At 41.8% G+C, this 16,201-nt stretch overlaps 3 protein-coding genes across 3 annotated transcripts; 1 reads left to right on the top strand and 2 right to left on the bottom strand.

Annotated features, from left to right (window-relative positions):
- Positions 1-4,969: 4,969 nt before the first annotated feature.
- On the bottom strand, positions 4,970-6,739 carry smim10l3 (small integral membrane protein 10 like 3). The gene is made up of 2 exons (XM_088317266.1): positions 6,331-6,739; positions 4,970-5,460 (listed from the first exon to the last, which is right to left on the bottom strand). Exons 1-2 carry the CDS (start codon positions 6,508-6,510, stop codon positions 5,440-5,442), a joined length of 201 nt encoding a protein of 66 aa, XP_088173392.1. The 5' UTR covers positions 6,511-6,739; the 3' UTR covers positions 4,970-5,439.
- Positions 6,740-7,874: 1,135 nt separating this feature from the next.
- Positions 7,875-13,137, top strand: rac1b (Rac family small GTPase 1b). Its single transcript, XM_088317692.1, has 6 exons — positions 7,875-8,266; positions 10,096-10,167; positions 10,585-10,702; positions 10,785-10,847; positions 11,308-11,467; positions 11,888-13,137. The coding sequence occupies exons 1-6, from the start codon at positions 8,232-8,234 to the stop codon at positions 12,016-12,018; spliced, it is 579 nt and encodes a 192-aa protein (XP_088173818.1). The 5' UTR covers positions 7,875-8,231; the 3' UTR covers positions 12,019-13,137.
- A 411-nt stretch (positions 13,138-13,548) lies between these two features.
- Positions 13,549-16,180, bottom strand: LOC148322459 (winged helix repair factor 1-like). Its single transcript, XM_088317691.1, has 7 exons — positions 16,006-16,180; positions 15,611-15,706; positions 15,372-15,514; positions 14,623-14,858; positions 14,098-14,195; positions 13,820-13,967; positions 13,549-13,745 (listed from the first exon to the last, which is right to left on the bottom strand). The coding sequence occupies exons 1-7, from the start codon at positions 16,034-16,036 to the stop codon at positions 13,700-13,702; spliced, it is 798 nt and encodes a 265-aa protein (XP_088173817.1). The 5' UTR covers positions 16,037-16,180; the 3' UTR covers positions 13,549-13,699.
- Between the last annotated feature and the right edge of the window lie 21 nt (positions 16,181-16,201).

Below are 16,201 nucleotides of genomic sequence, written 5' to 3' on the forward strand. Positions count from 1 at the left end.
TGTGGTCCTTGGGAGCTATTAAGTGGCTGCGGGCGACATGTTGATCATCCCTGAGCGGGACCCTAACCGTATTTTGGCACAGCCAAACTAGTCGCCCGTAATTGCCAGGCACATTTCGACAAACAACCAACCAACCACACCCGCACCTTTAATTTAGCGACTTTAACTGAAGCTAACATGCAAGTTTTGGGGATGTGAGCGGAAGCCAGTGTACCTTAATAAAACCCACGCAAGCACAGGGACCCGCAAGGCAATTGCGAGGATGGCGAAGAGTCTTACGTAATCATGGAGAATTATCAGGTGAGGAAATCATGGAATGGAAAAGACACGTACACACAAATGGAGCCTGAGTGTGTTTGTACAACACACATGGTTTTGATTATTGCATTCCTGCCTTCCTCCGTCCTCGTGCAGGGGGAAGGGGGTGCTCCCACTTCCTGTGTTTATTAGTATTCCAGTGGTCAAGCTTGAACAGCTGTGCTAGTCGTGTTCATCATATCCAAAGGTGTCGCTTGCAAATATGCCTTTAAAAATAAAGAAATGTAAAAATAAAGAAAGAACCAGACATGACTGCAGTTTCCTGTTTTAAGAAAAATTGCAACATGTATGATTTTTTTTTTGTCCACTAAGGGTCACCATCCTCCTAATCCAGTGTAGCATCTGTGACCTGGGCTGTGAGTGACATGGGTGCCAACGAATAAGTGTGTCGACTTGCTAACCGTTAGCCACTTTTTAAAATATTTTTTTACAATTTCCTTTAGTCGTTGTTCTTGTGCTCAGGCCAAAAATGGAGAATATGTCAAGGAAAAAAAGAAAAAAAAAGAGTGACCCGGCAAATTTGCGAAAGAAGTGCTGTGAAAATGTGGGGGCTCCCTGTGCAGTGAAAGTGAACTCCACATTGACTAAATATTAAGCGAAAGCCGCCACACCGCAAAACAAAGCCACTAAGTGATGTGGTAAAATGTATGTCTTTTTTTGGGGGGGTTCGGGGGGGGTGGAAACCACACACCCCTCCCCACACCCTCGAGGAGGCACACGTCTGGCAGATTAGGCCGAGCGTCGCGGGGGAAACGTCTGCGCTTCTCCTGACCGACTTCACGTGACCTGATTGAGCAGTCGTATCACTTCATATGCTTCAGTCGTCATGGCGATGCCCAGAGGGGCATTCAAGCACCCAAAACAACCCCCCACCCCACCCACAACAGCAGACACGTTCAAGGGATATCCGTACATCCTTTAAAGCCTGTTTAGCTCCGCCATCACCCACCCCCATCCCCAAATCCATCCCACAAAATACATTCCAACGTAGGGCTGTCCAAACTTTTTCTTCCAAGGGTTTTATCCGAAAAAATGAAAGCCTGAAAGTGGAGGAAAAAATTATGAAATTGATTGAAGTGAGAGAGTACATCGGTACCTTGAAGAACACGTTGAATTCCTTCTGACTCAAATCTCGCATTTCACAAATCAACATTCCCCATTGAAATTTGTCTGCCTGCATGTGCTGCTGCATTGTAGGTGTTCCACTTTTTCATTTGTACTAATGATTTTTGCTGAGAAGACAAGGCGAGAAAAAAAAAACTCTTCTTTCCGACGGCTCATTAACTTTAAAAAAATTGTAAGTCAAGGTTCCACTATGGCTCAATGCCGGCAAACTTTCATTTGGATCTATGAGACGCGCCTCTAAAAATAAACGGACGTCGACCATTCCAATGCATGAGCCCAATTTCTGCCGCTGAATTCTGCATTCATCGATTGAACAAATAATTATAACTTTTGCCAACAGTGAGCGATTTAGATCTGAATGCAACCTCTATGAGGATGAGGTTCCACATCGGGAGGAAGTGACCGGCTTCCAACCTTGGCTCGCTTTGCAACGAGTGACAGGAAGCGGACAGTCACAGGATTTCCTACTTTGGCTCCGCATTCTTCCCAACGCATTTTGTGTGAGCGTCGTGGTCATTGTGTGATTGGAACAACATTTTTTTTCTCCCGGACAGGAAATAATGGAAAGTACATTTTCCAGCGTCAAACTGTCAAGCGTAAATAAATAAGTTCAAACTCGCTAAAATTAATATTACTTGAAGGTGACATAGATTATGACACACTCCCTAATTGCACATAATTGCCTCGCAAATGACCCTGCTCATCGTCCTCTTTCTCCACTCTTGCCCCTCCCCCATTCTTTTGATTGGCTTAGGCTTTTGAGGTCAGCCCAACTCGCCACCTCATCCCATCGCCTTGAACACTTTCGCAGCAACAGCCCATGGTTTAAAAGTGTATTTCAAATGTGCTTAAGCAAACCTTCAAAAGAAGTCCTTTATAAGCTCCGTTTGGCTTGTTGAGAAAAAAAATTAATAAGAGGGTACAAACAAAAGTTTGCAATAAAAGGGGGAGGCCAGTAAATATAACCCGATTTATCCTTCATCTATGATCTCGGCATGTGAGCATGCGTGCCAGCCTCCTCTCTACGATAAGTATATTAAAAAAAAAAATTCCTCTGGCAAATCCTTGCAAAATAAATCCGCTTTTTCCCCATGGAAGGGGAGGGGAGGGATGGCTTGTCTGTCACTAAGAGAAATGTGGTTGCCTTGGCAACATGGGATGTATTTTTTTTTTTACACCTTAGCCTGGCATCAAGAGCGACTGGCTCCGAAGTTTGCTGGGAACATTTTGTGCCTGCTAAGGATGGCACAAGTTGGGAGTGAAAGCGGATTCTTTTCCAAAAACGTGCAATTGGGACGAGGAGTGCGCTCTCAAACAAGGGTGTGCAAACTTTTGTGCGCACGGGCCACATTGCATTTTGAAAAAGGACGCTCAAGATTGGAGGTGCTTCTTTGTCAGGTGCACAACTTTGTTTGGTTGCTGTCATCACATTGAACAACTATTTCATCTTATAAATGAAATGCTCAATGTAAGTTAGTTTTTTCCCCACAAAGGTTATTGTTTACAATAAATCAATTAAACTATTACTCAGTGCGATTCAACGAACCAACCATAGTGAATATTACAGTGATGGACGAATAGTTAGCACATGTGACTAAAGATTTTTGTTTGCAATAATTATGATGTCGGAGCAAAGTGTTCGGCGTCTCAAGGAATATCTCATTTGTCTTTTTGGACAACTAATATTTCAACATTTGGGGGAAAAAGAAAAGAAAAACATTTTTTAGCAAGCACAGTGGTATTTTTTATGATGTAAAAAAAATTACGAAAGTTTAAAATAAAAAAGGAAATGCAGAAAGGCAATTGTAAGACGAGCAATGCAGTTTAACGTAAACTAGTGCTGCCCCCGTGTGGACAAATCTGTTTTTACAGCACATTAAATTGTATAACTCGACAATGACATTTTGTAAATTGAATTCAATTTGAATGAAAAATAAACCACTATATTTTACAGACAATGCACATTTAAACTTATGACATGTATTTGTCTTAATATTGATGGATTAAAATGATTCAAGAAATTATTTTGTATTTATTAATCTCATTAAATTGGATGTAAATGATAAAACAGTAAAAAATACATTTAAAGTGATTATACTTATTAATATTACAAAATCAATGTATCTTCGATTTAGTCCAAAGACAGCGCTGGTTGAGTCCATGAATTTATTGCTTGTACAAATTTGTTCATTTTCATCCTCACACAAATAAAAATTGAACATAAAATAATTTTCTGTCTTTTGTTGTGAATGTCACTTTTTTTTGGTTTCCAGTACCAGAAAAAGAGCAGAAATAACAATATGAGTGAGAGTAATGGCTGGATGAGCACATGCTGCATTTCTTGTAAGACTGCAAAGTTTCCAGCTGAGGTAGCCAGTGCACTTCAACGCAACCTCAATTCAAGTGTCCACGCCCAAAAAAAAAAAAAAGTCACGCTTATGTGCGTTGTGTCGACGTACAAGTTCGCCATTTGATTGTTGTTGTCGTCACGTCACAGCAGACGCTAAAAAGTCAAATGTCAGAGTAGAAGATGCCCTGCCCAGAAAAATGTTGGGATATTCTTCTTCGGGGTGATGAACGGAAAATGCGCTGTAAGCTTTGTGAAGCGGCTGTTCAAAATTTCTTTTTTTGCACAATTTGCGTTTTCAACATGAGGTTCAATGGCAAAATTCACAAGAGGTGTTTTGTATGCTTTTCTGTGACTCTTCCAGGCAGCGATAGGCAAATTGGCTCTTTGATTCTTTTTTAACAAAAAAAAGGGAAACATTTTTGGTGAGGAAAAACAACATTTGGATACATTTTAGTTTTTATTTATTTATTTTTTAATCAATCTGCAAATGTGTGCTGAACTGTGAGTAAAGTACTAAGTTGGAATATCACCAATCACCACTAGATGGCAGACATGTTACTACACAATGAGTAGGCTAATAATTCGTTTTTTTGTGTGATCTGCAGGAAAAACAAAATACTCATAAATAATAGAATAACATTTTGAATATTTTTGAGAAAACATGAACAAAATGATTTTTGTATAATATCAAAAAATACTTTTACTCAGAGCACGTCTTTTGCACGTTTTTTCCATACTGAAAATAGCATTTTTGTCTTGCATCCAGTTAGATAGAATATGGATAAAAAAAATGGTGCCAGCATTTTCTAGATCATTCTGTGTTTGGGCTTCAATACTTTGGGAAGGCCTAACAGCAGAAATTAGAGCGTCTGCCTCTCTAGAAATGTTGAAATCTCAGTAAGTTGTATCTTGCTCTGCCTTAGCCCGACATTGAGAATTTGGCCTGTTTTATGGATATCTATTGGTCCATACATGGATGGAGCACCCATTATGAATTTTGCCGTACCCACATGCCAGAAACCGCCACTGACATTCGGCCTTCAAAAGTTTGCAGAAGGTCAAATTAAGTTCACTTGTAAAATGATAGCGCAGTGATTCTTTAAGTGTGGCACGCAGGCTCCCTCAAGTGGAACCTGAAAGAATTACTGCTCAATAAAATTCTGTTGTATTCTCAAATCATTTCATTCATTTATTTTTTTTATTTCCTATATTTAAGTGCAGTGTTAATGTTCCAACTGTATAATGTTACAGTTGTGACACTCTTACAGTGCATTTTAGGCACCTCATAAAATTTCACCCGAAAGTCCAATATCCCAAACTTTTTTTTTTTTTAATGAATGTTGATAGTGGATGATCATACTTTGACATCCAGAGAGCAAAAGGCAGTGTCACGCAGGAAGGAGATTAAAAAAAAACAAAAAAACAGAGCAGCTGCTGAATTTCAAACGGGGAGCCCTTGTCCCCGCTCACAAATCATCTCCACGCACGCCACCGTGAGCGTCCTCCCCCGAAAGGCACAGGAGTCGCCACGTGAGGGTGTGACGAAAGGTTGCCAGCTGCCTTCGACACCCGACTGGCGGCGAGAGCGTTCTCGTCCTCATCAGGAGGCTCTGCGTTCCGTCCGAGCGGAGTCATGGACGCCGACGTCAATGGATCTCAATATGGACCTGACAAAGCACGAGCAACGTTTTGGACTTCAAGCAAAAACGGAACGGAAATCTGTGTGGGAATGTCATTAATCCCTTCCAGCCAGCCATAAACCACCAACATTGTATTATTGGTGGTATTATAGATTGTATTAAAATTGCAGCCCATAAATTACCTTTTTTTTTTTACATTTGCATAAATGACAACAGTGTTTTTTATTTTCAACAAAATCAAGCATATCTGCTACACGAGAAATATGTACAATGTTAAGTTTAAATTCAGAAATAAAAGTTACTTTTAATTACTCCTTAGTATGTCACTGGCGATCTTGGGGCTAACTAGTACCTGTTGGCACCATTTTTTAAGGCAATGTACATTAATGAAGGCAAAAAAAGCATCCAGTGTTTGCAGCGTCTCTTTTGTCTTGCTCCGGCCCTGTGCCTAAATTTAATTTGTTAGCTTGCCAGTGGCATTTGAAATTGTGTATTAGCATTAATCTAGGGAACTTTTGGAAGACACTTTTATGTTGTTTGGTTAGACTCGCAATGATTAACTGAAATACTTTTAGTTGTACTGCAAATTTGCAAAAGTTTCTCGCCCATAGGACAGAATGTAAATAGAAATGGAACGGTAATTGAGTCACAATGTAACCATCACAAAGCAATTATGAATTGCAACTTATTAATGGTACAGCAACTACTGTGACAATCTTGACCTTAGACCCTCTTGCAAAAGAGATTTTGGATCTCAAAGGGGACTATTCCTAGCTAGACAAAGGTAACGAGAAAAAATATGTTAAAACCTCCATCCATCCATCCATGCATGCATCTCTAGAAGGATGCAAATGAATGAGCCTAAGTGTGTTCTGTCGCTGTGTCCACTTGACGTACCTGAAGTCTGACATTAAACATCATCGAGGCGACAAGGTAGATGTAAGGGAATCGGATTCGCAGTCGCCAGGCCAGATCGAAGAAGATCAACAAAGTCCTGGTCAGGCCTTTCGAGAACACTCCGTAGGTGCGCCCCGCGGTGCCCGAGAAGCGGAGCACCAAGTGAGACAGCCCCGTCATAGAGGCCGACGAGGGGGGATCACTCGCTGGGCGGAGCGCAGAGTGAGGCGGCGGCGCGGGAGCGACCGCTCATGTCTTCGGCCGCCCAATGACACCGACGTGCAAATGTTGACACCGGCTTTGTTTCACTTGTTTGTTGGCAGCGGTGCTCCACCCAACAGCTGCATTCCCTTCCTTTTCCTCTTTCTGGTGTTGTTGTCATCAGGGGGGACTGAAAATGCTGCAACACTCTTCTTTTTTTTATCCCCGAGTTTGGACTGACAGGGGGAAAGACGCAAAGAAACTTTTAATGCCGACTAATCCCTGTGTTTCGAAACGTTTCTCGTGGCTTCCACGCTTCAAGTTAATGGATCTTTGATTTTTTTTGTTAGTTCAAATGGTTTCCAGTTGATGTTTTGCCATGTCTACAAAAAGAAATCAACTTTGAGCCTTCAGAATCAGTTGGTGCAGGCCAATGTACAGTCACTCCAACTGTATTCGCAATGGGACTGTTTCTTTTTCAACTAGTCAGATTTCAAATTCATCCTCACAGGGCCACCGCGATGGCCCTTGACAACATCACAAATTCCGGCCTCTGATTGGATGATCAGAGTAAAACTTGTTGCTGCCAATTTTGAGTGGACACCCTTCATAAATGCATTTTCTTTGGATTAAAACCAAATATTATTGAGGGAAAAACCCGGATAAACCACCAATAAGTGGTTTCCCGAAATAAAGAAATAAATACATAATATACAGCCTGCCACTGTTATTTACACGTGGTCCTTCTGTGTTGTCTGTGATATACATACATCCATTCTCTAAGCCGCTTCTCTTCTCTAAGGTCACGGATGTGCTGGAGCCTCTCCCAGATGTCATTGCGCAAAAGGTGGTGTGCACCCGGAGCTGATTACCCACCATATTTCAATAAACTAAATTCAAGTTAAATTGCGTCTGAAGCTCAAAATTCCGTTTTAATGTAAGGTCTGCGCTCAAATAATAAGCCCTTCACATAATCTGCTGTGCTTTGGTGCAAGATACAACAAACAACATTCACTGAAAGATAAAGAAGTTCATAGAAATGGTAATATTGTTTGTCACTTCCTGTAATCGAGTAACAGCCCCTAAGACAAAATTGCGGGTAAAGACAGTTTTGACTCAATGCCGTATGAAATGGGACGCGCTGGTGTGACGTCATGTGTTACACATTAAGTCGTCCGCTCCTTACGCACCCCTAACCTAAAATTACGCTTTTGTTCAAAATACTACCTCGCATGCAAATGTTATATTAATGATAGTTATGGAGACAATCGCATTCGGTGGCGTGGAAGTAGTCTATTTTTAAGACAACAAGTCGTGGGCGTGAGGCTCCAGCAGCCCGGATGTACCATCTGGCGGCGGTAGCGTACTGTTTTTTTTTTTTTCCTCCTCTTCCTCCTCCTCCTCGTCAGGGGTGGTGGCCGCTGTTTTGCTTCGTTAGCTTCCCGTTCGACAGCATGGGAATGTAAGCGAGGGAATCTCCCGGATCAAAGTTGCCTCAAAGTGCTCTATAAGTTACCGCAACTTCCCCGACAGCTTCCTTCCGAATCTTCGGAGCACTTGTGCGACATCGACGGGCCGCCTGCAGCCAAACTTGCGGGGCATTTGAGCGGCGTACCCATAGCGGACAAAGGGAAGACTTGCGAGCTAACGTCTGCTAGCTCCGGAGCTAACCTTAGCATTCCTCCAGCGAGTGCGGCGCAATGCAGGCCATCAAGTGTGTCGTTGTCGGCGACGGGTGAGTCACTTAATGGCGAGACAATGGCATTTTCCACTTTTTTGGTTGAGTTTGTTTATTTATTTATTTAACTGGGACGTTAGACACGAACAGCCGAGCGATTACGTCAACGTACGTGTTAAATATTTAAATCCTCTTTAGTGCTCCCCCAACCTGGCGGTGTAAGTAGTAACTTTCAAATTAAAGTTAGCAAATTGGTATTTTTGAAGTACTGCGTTTTGATAAATGAATACAGATGTTGGGATTGCTTCGCTCAGTCGCTCCGCAATTTGCAACTTGGCTTTTATTTATTTATTTATTTTATTTTTTTTGCAACATGCCTTGTCGGCCACCGTATGTTTGCATTCCTTTCCAAATGGGGCGCGTGCGTGTGCGATATGTCAGAACGCGTGGGAGGTGGCGCGCGCGCGCACTCCGAACTTGTTGTTCTGGGTGTGGTGGCGGTGGATGCCACAGCAGCAGAGTCATGCGTGGATCTGTTGCTTGCTGCCTTCCTTCCTTCCTTGCCTCTCACCTTGATTTTGGACACAGCGACCGCCCACGATTGCAGAACGCGCACACGCGCTCACGAACGCACGACGTTGCAAACGGCCCATTTCGTGACGAGCCAGAAATTACGTGCTAACGTTCATTTCGCTTGTGTGGAACCAAACAGCTACACGTTTAAATTATCATTACTAAAATTAAAAATAAGAGCTTTGTATTAACCGTATAGGTTGTTTTAATCTGTTTAACGAGTGGACAGCAAAAGTATCCACTGGCCAAACTACAAACTAAGTAATAAAGGTACTTGTTGCCCTTTTGATGATGTTTGACAGACACGTAATGGGCAGTAAAAATGTGTTGACAAGTTTCGCTGGTCATAAGAGGAAGTTGAGTAGTGTACAGTAAAGTTGAAACAAAGTAAAGCTACTCGTTTGAAGAGGCCCGGGCATTACTTTTGTAAATGTCGCCTTTGGAAGTCGACAATCTGTAACGATTCTAAGACATTTATCAACTGGATATGGTTAATAACTGTCCAACAGGTGGAAATGGAAGTTAACGTCTGTAAAGTAGAATTACCCCTCTTTTGAAGATTACTACTTTTTTTTTTATAAATATTTTTAAATAATGTGGGAAGGTGGTACAAATTAATGAGATTGTTTTAATTTCAGTGTACAATATATGATCTGGCCTTAATATAAAACAAAGTAAAAGGCAAGACATGGCTTCTTATGAAATTATCTGATCCAGGCTATGATTTTGCCCAACTAAAACCTTTATTAAGTGAATAGATTATTATGAACTGTCAAGTGGAAACCAGAATGAAGCACAATATAATTAAAAGTAAAGTATGCCTGGCAGACTAAAAACCATGATGAAGAGGTGGCTGCAATGCACTAATGACATTTCAGTTAATTTTAATGGGGAAAATATATATTATATGAGCGTGGTCACGGGAACAATTGAAATTTAAAAAAAAAAAAGTCAAGGTATTGCTGTAAAGTATTTACCCCTGCATGGTCAAATTTGAGTATTTCTAAATGAACCGCATTGCTCACTACAGTTGAATGTCGTCAAATTTGACCAAGCAGAAGCTAATGTGACTTTCCCGTCATGGTGAATTACATTTCCTGTCTTTGAGCATTTCCTCATTGCTATCACTGCTCCGCTTCTGACCAAAGTCGACTTGACGTCAGGGTTATTGACTTTGTTTAGACTTTTTTTTTTTTTTTTTCAATTCCAATGAGTTTGCAAGCCCAGCAGGCACACGTTCAGCAATATCATGTACAGTCTGAATCGTGAAAAATGTCCAGAAAAATTGAACATTTTCTCCGTCCTCCCTCCAGAGCTGTCGGTAAGACCTGCCTGCTCATCAGCTACACCACCAATGCCTTTCCCGGAGAGTACATCCCCACTGTGTGAGTAGCCGCCCCGTCGCCGTCTTCCTCATTACCGCATTCGTCGCCAGAGATAAGGCGGCCGATCCAGATTTAAATCTCTAACCGCTTGCAAAACTGGTTAGGAATGTTTTCCAGGCATCCTGGGGGCTGCTTGAAAGTGCAGCTCAATAAATGAGAATTTTGTGGAAAACTGGCTTTGAGTTCAGATATGTGCAATTGCTTAAAAAGTGAAGCTCAAATAGATCTGCTACAGGCAGAATTATTTTTGATGATTGTGGCTGAACGCTAGAATGAGTTTAACTTTTTGAATTGAGCTACTGTTACAAATGAACAATTTTTTTTTTTTTAATATTATAATATTTTAATGACATCATTAACTGTCGTCGTCGTGTTGTTTTTCGGAATAGTTGACCAATGTTTACGCACTCTTCTTAGCTTTGACAACTACTCCGCCAATGTGATGGTGGACGGCAAGCCGGTGAACTTGGGCCTTTGGGATACGGCAGGACAGGAGGACTACGACAGACTCCGCCCTCTCTCCTACCCTCAGACGGTAGCAACCGGAGCGACACGATCGCACAGCCACGTTTGCGTTTTGTCATTCTGACGTTATCGTTTCTGCCCCCACCCGCCAGGACGTGTTCCTCATCTGCTTTTCGCTCGTGAGTCCAGCCTCTTTTGAAAACGTCCGTGCCAAGGTGAGTCAATGGGATGCCACCTGGATCTGTTTTGGGACCCATCGTGAAGGGGAAAATAAAACGCATGCACGTTAATTATTTATAACGTGTTTGAGCTAAGACATATTTTTCTGCCATCGGTTGGTTAATTTTTATTTTATATTTTTTTGCTCCGTGGGCCCAAAAAACGAGGTACACATGAGCTGAAGATAATCCACAACGCGAGTGAAGTGGGGAAATATAATTTTATAATAATTAAAATTAAGCTACATTTTCACTTATTGAATTCAATTACTTTTCTTATTCATTTTTAGAACAGGTTTTGTCAGTGTTTATTTTTTTTTTGAAAATGGGCCGTTTTTGCTTTTCTTTTTTCCCCTCCAGTTAGCTTTGTTTCTTATAGCTTTGTTAGCAAAAATGTCTTTTGACTTGTAGTTACGGTGTTCGCTCTTGTTCAAACTGTAATAACTTTGTCTGTCAGTGGTACCCTGAGGTGAGACATCATTGTCCCAACACCCCCATCATCCTGGTGGGCACCAAGTTGGATCTGAGAGATGACAAAGACACCATGGAGAAGCTGAAGGAGAAGAAACTGGCTCCAATCACTTATCCTCAAGGCCTGGCCATGGCCAAAGAGATTGGTGAGCAACTTCCTCTCCTGTCATTTCACTCCAAAAATAATTTTAGAATCGATAATTCGATGGAAATCCAGGGCTACCTTTCGGGTACGGATTAATGTGAAGGGCTACGAGTTCGATAACCACTTGTGAGGCGGTGAAACATCTCGAAACGATTAATCGATGAACGAAATAGTCGTGAATTAACTTCTGATTAGTTGCCAATTAAATCATGATTGCACCTGTGTAATTATTATTTTGTACAATCCGATGCTTTTTGGGGACTGTAACAGATTTTGCCATGATAATTCCATTTCAATGGGGAAAATTAATTTGATATGACGAAGCAGAGTTATGATCTTGCATTAAATATGAATGCAAGTTTGTGGGAAAGTCCGCACGCGGTATCAAATATTTTGACGTGAGCCCAACGTGTCCACTCAGGTTCCGTCAAGTACCTGGAGTGCTCCGCCCTGACCCAGCGCGGCCTTAAAACGGTTTTCGACGAGGCCATCCGCGCCGTCCTGTGCCCCCCGCCCGTCAAGAAGAAGGGCAAGAAGTGCAGCCTCCTCTAAGGACGGTCCTCGCAGCGGGAGAAACGACGCCAGTATACACACCCACCGAATAACAACGTACATTTTGCTTCCTGTAAACGTAGCCGCAGCGGTTCTCGCGACTATTTCCTCCCCGTTACAACATTGAATCAAGATTGAGAGGATTGTAACGTTGTGTACTGTAAAGACAATAATGAAAATGTAGAAAGTGACGTCATGAGGCCTTATTTTAGATCACATTTGGTCGCCCCACCCACAACCATCACCGCTCTCATTTTGTTTACAGTCCGAGTCCTTCTCACTGGGACTCCAAATTTGCCAAATGCATCCACGCTGCTGTTTGTTCGCTCCCACAATCGATTGTTCGCAAATCCCTCACCAGCAGTTTTCTTTTTCTTCTTTTTTTAAACACACCGACAGTGCTATTAACCCTCCTAAAAGCATCCTAGCAAAGCATTTTCTTCCCCTCCTCTCCCCAGACATGGCTGGAAGCATGTCGCAATGTCAAACTTTGAAACTGTTGGTGGCGGGGAACACGAGCACATTTGCTGCTCCTTGGGCATTTATCAGCAACCTTTTTTGTCTTTATTTTAAAATCGCATCACGTCTGGCAAAGTGAAGTCACTCAGACGACGAACATCTGTGCCTGTTAGTCAAACAAAGCTACTGTCACTTCTGGCATAGTAGATGGTGTTCTCCTTTGTTATAAATCATGTGATTTGATTTTTTTTTTTTTGTATCTTACACTCCACTCACTGTATTGTTGGACTAACACTATGAATATGCTTTTATTTGTCACCTCTTTTACAGCTTAACCCGACCTTAACCTCCCTCCTAAGCCTGTCTTTGTCATGACGCTGATGGCATGTATGTGCGACGTATACTGAAAAATGTTCAAATTAGGATCGCTACGTTTATTTTTTTTTTTGTTTGCCTCTTTACAAGATGTATTTAAACTTCTAGTACAAGGGGTTAAATAACTCATTGCTCATCTGTTTTTTTTTTTTTTTTGTATTCAGACATCAAGCTGTGCTTTAATTCAAGCCCATGTCATTGTGACTCCTTTCATTTTATGGATACGACGCTCGTCACTTGTTTTGTTTGTTTTTGAAAAAGCCAATAAATTCCAATAAAATTGAAGCAGGTTGTGGGATTCATTGTCAACAAACCGTGGTGCAAATAGCTAACATTTGGGGGTAATAGATGCTAACAATTTTTAACAAATGCCAATATTCATTTAAAACATAATTTTACCCCAAACTAAGATAAAAAAAACAGTCATTTCAAACTAATCTTAAAATTAAATGGCTTCCAAAATGATCCGACATTTTGGGAGGGACGAGGGCTGCACTTTAAACGCAAGGACACTGGCGTGCACATCAGTGCTTTGCAACCTGTAAATAAATTACTACTTTCCTATAAGCAATTTTGTTCCATTTATGACTCCGTGATGCGTACAATTTCTTAAACCACAGAGGACTTTTCTTTAGTGACTTTGCTGAACCTTGCGCTGAGCAGATGGCCGATGTGCCAAAAAGCACTAGGAACAAATCACGCTGATGACGTTTATTACATAAATCAAAAACCTGACAAGGTCCAGAACATCAACAATATTTCATTAACCCATGGGGTTGTATAAAGTCGTCTTGTGCGAAAATGATACATCACCAAGATGAGCAGATTCTTTCTCATCGTCAGTGATTCAGGAGTCAACAAATCGTAATAAAGCTCCTGAAGTTGTCGGTATGCTGGAGGGGGAAAAAAAAAAATAAGCACAGGTTCACGGCTGTCTGAAAGGGTGCCATACACAACTGCAGTTTACCTGTTGACGAGCTCGGCGCCGACAAGATCGTGGATGTGGTACTTGATGTGAAATTTCACTTGTGAGGTGGTCCGCCGCCCCTCAAGCTCGCCTTGTAAAACTTCTCCGTACCTGGACTTCTTCACCATTCCGAGAACGCCTTTCCGACCTGGCGTACGGGCAAAGTCACACGTACTGAATTTAAAAAGGCTCCGAGAGCAATCATTTGAACTCAGATCAGCGGTCACCACTCATTTTCCACCACCCGCATGTATTCCTGAGTACACCTCGACACCCACCTTGTATGAAGTATTTGGTGAATCTGCCAGAATTGGGAATGGAGAGCCACCAGCTGCCGGCGTCCCTTACGGTCAGCACCCCGGCTTTCACCAGCTGCCTGGAAGGCAACAAAAAACTGATTTTTTTTTTTTCTCTTCATAATGTCACACATTTATTTCATAAGCAAAAGAAAAGGACAAAAGTGATATACAATTTAGAGACTTTTGAGTCACCCTACAGATAAAACAGTTATTTAAATTCATGAATCACATTTTTTTAAGAGTGGTTGATACCCAAAGACACTTCAATATTGATTTTTAAAAATTAAAATTATATAACCGCCTGTATGATTATTTCTGCATGTACAAATGCTACAATTCCGAGTTCCTATCACAAAGGCATTTGTGACCAGCATATTGAAAGGAGATTACGTGCCAAAAATGAAGCCATGTGAACCACTACACTACCAAAGGTCTAGTTTATTTTCACCATCTCATACTTTAATATTTCATTGGGTCGAGAAAACCGTTTTGTTCTTTACATACGTGATTTCAGCATCCGTGAAAAGGAACCCCCTGATCATCTGGTCTTTGTTGAAGCTGAGATCGGTGCAAGGCGACAACACTTTCTCCAAGAACTTGTCCACGGTCCCTCGAGTCTCTCTGCCCTCCTCACCGGCCGACACTTTGGCCTTGTAGTCGGACGTGAAAACCAGGCCGAACGCCTCGGCGTCGAAGCCGAGCTGGAACATGAGCAGCTCCCCGTTCCCGCGCAGCTTATTCTGCCGGTGTTTAGTTTGGGCGATTACACTCAGACTCCATACAGGCAAGTTTTTTTGTTTTTTTTTAATAAATAATGAAGGGCCACGCGGGTCGAGCAAATGCTCTTACAGGCCGCGTGGGCTGAAAGTGACCCAACCCTGATTTAAAGGTCTATCTAACAGAAACAAACCACCTTCACATGTGGCTCATCAATAGTTTTAGCGAGCGTCCTGCACATGTAAAAACCCAAGCACACACCGGCATACTATTGCGCATTAGCACATTCATCATGGTTACAAAATCTATAGTCACAAGTGGCCCATCAGTGCATGGGGCGGGGTGAACAGAGGTTCATTTGCACCACCAAAATAAGTTAATTTCAGCAAGACACAAAAAGAGTGTGCAAAATGTGTCAGTCTTGTTTCATGACGTATTTAGACGAAAGCATGTCACAGACATGTTAGTTTGACAACCGCGAACAGAAATGGGAAATCCAGGTCGAGAGGAAAGGAAGGGGGGTATTTACCACTTACCACTTCTTTATCCACCAGAGTCTTGTCATGGTGAATGCTGTATAGTTGGTGCTTGAGTACAATTGGAGGCAAGGTGTCATTGAAAAGCTTTCTGGGGAACAGCGTCATGAGGTACTCCAGGCTAGCTCGGACATCAGTCGGATCTTTAAGATCGGAAAGCACTTAAATTGACCTGACACTTCATAAAAAAAATTAAATACATGTTCAAACACAGATATAGGGGTAGCAGTGGCACCCACCTTGTTCATCACTCTTGACACCAAACCTCTCGGCGGATGTTCGGCATCTTTTCACCTTGAAAATGTCCGAAATCAGAGCTCGTTTCCTGTTCATACCTGGAAAAGTAGAAAATAACTTCTTTGTACCTGTTACAATGAAGACATTCTTATTCTTATTGCAGCAGTGATAAATGTTGCTGGCGGTCCATCCCGACTGGGAACACGATTCTTTTTAATCAAATATTAGGCGGTTTGGATAATGGATATAAAACTAAAGCGCAAACAACACTCAGTCGAGTGAATTAAATTAAGTTCAGAGTGAGTGTTTTCAGTTAAATTACGCTGTGTAACATGACGCTCTAAAAAAAATAATGGGAAGTGATTTTAAGTAACGTGTATTTTCTTCTTGCGCTTACCTGGAAGGCTGCCACAGGCAAAAGTACACATATAGACATAATTTCGTACCAAATAAGTGTCAATAGGGTTAGCTTATACGTTATGGTGGTAAATTCCGTTTCGCTTGTCTTCTTCTGTTCAAATGTGAGTCACGCCAGTTGACAATACTGCCCTCTCTGGTAAAAGTCGTCATTACATGTTCCGCAATACTGCTGT

This window comes from Idiotropiscis lumnitzeri, chromosome 15, assembly GCF_059441095.1.
Source record: "Idiotropiscis lumnitzeri isolate Australia: NSW breed Sydney's pygmy pipehorse chromosome 15, RoL_Ilum_1.0, whole genome shotgun sequence".
NCBI lineage: Eukaryota > Metazoa > Chordata > Actinopteri > Syngnathiformes > Syngnathidae > Idiotropiscis > Idiotropiscis lumnitzeri.

Coding starts and splice junctions, on each gene's coding strand:
- smim10l3 (XM_088317266.1), bottom strand. CDS start 6,510: ATGACGGGGCTGTCTCACTTGGTGCTCCGCTTCTCGGGCACCGCGGGG. Junction 5,461..6,330: donor TGTTTAATGTCAGACTTCAG/GTACGTCAAGTG, acceptor GTGCTTTGTCAG/GTCCATATTGAGATCCATTG.
- LOC148322459 (XM_088317691.1), bottom strand. CDS start 16,036: ATGTGTACTTTTGCCTGTGGCAGCCTTCCAG. Junction 14,859..15,371: donor CTCTGGTGGATAAAGAAGTG/GTAAGTGGTAAA, acceptor AAACACCGGCAG/AATAAGCTGCGCGGGAACGG. Junction 13,968..14,097: donor CACCAAATACTTCATACAAG/GTGGGTGTCGAG, acceptor CCCGTACGCCAG/GTCGGAAAGGCGTTCTCGGA.
- rac1b (XM_088317692.1), top strand. CDS start 8,232: ATGCAGGCCATCAAGTGTGTCGTTGTCGGCGACGG. Junction 10,168..10,584: donor GGAGAGTACATCCCCACTGT/GTGAGTAGCCGC, acceptor CACTCTTCTTAG/CTTTGACAACTACTCCGCCA. Junction 10,703..10,784: donor CTCTCTCCTACCCTCAGACG/GTAGCAACCGGA, acceptor CCCACCCGCCAG/GACGTGTTCCTCATCTGCTT.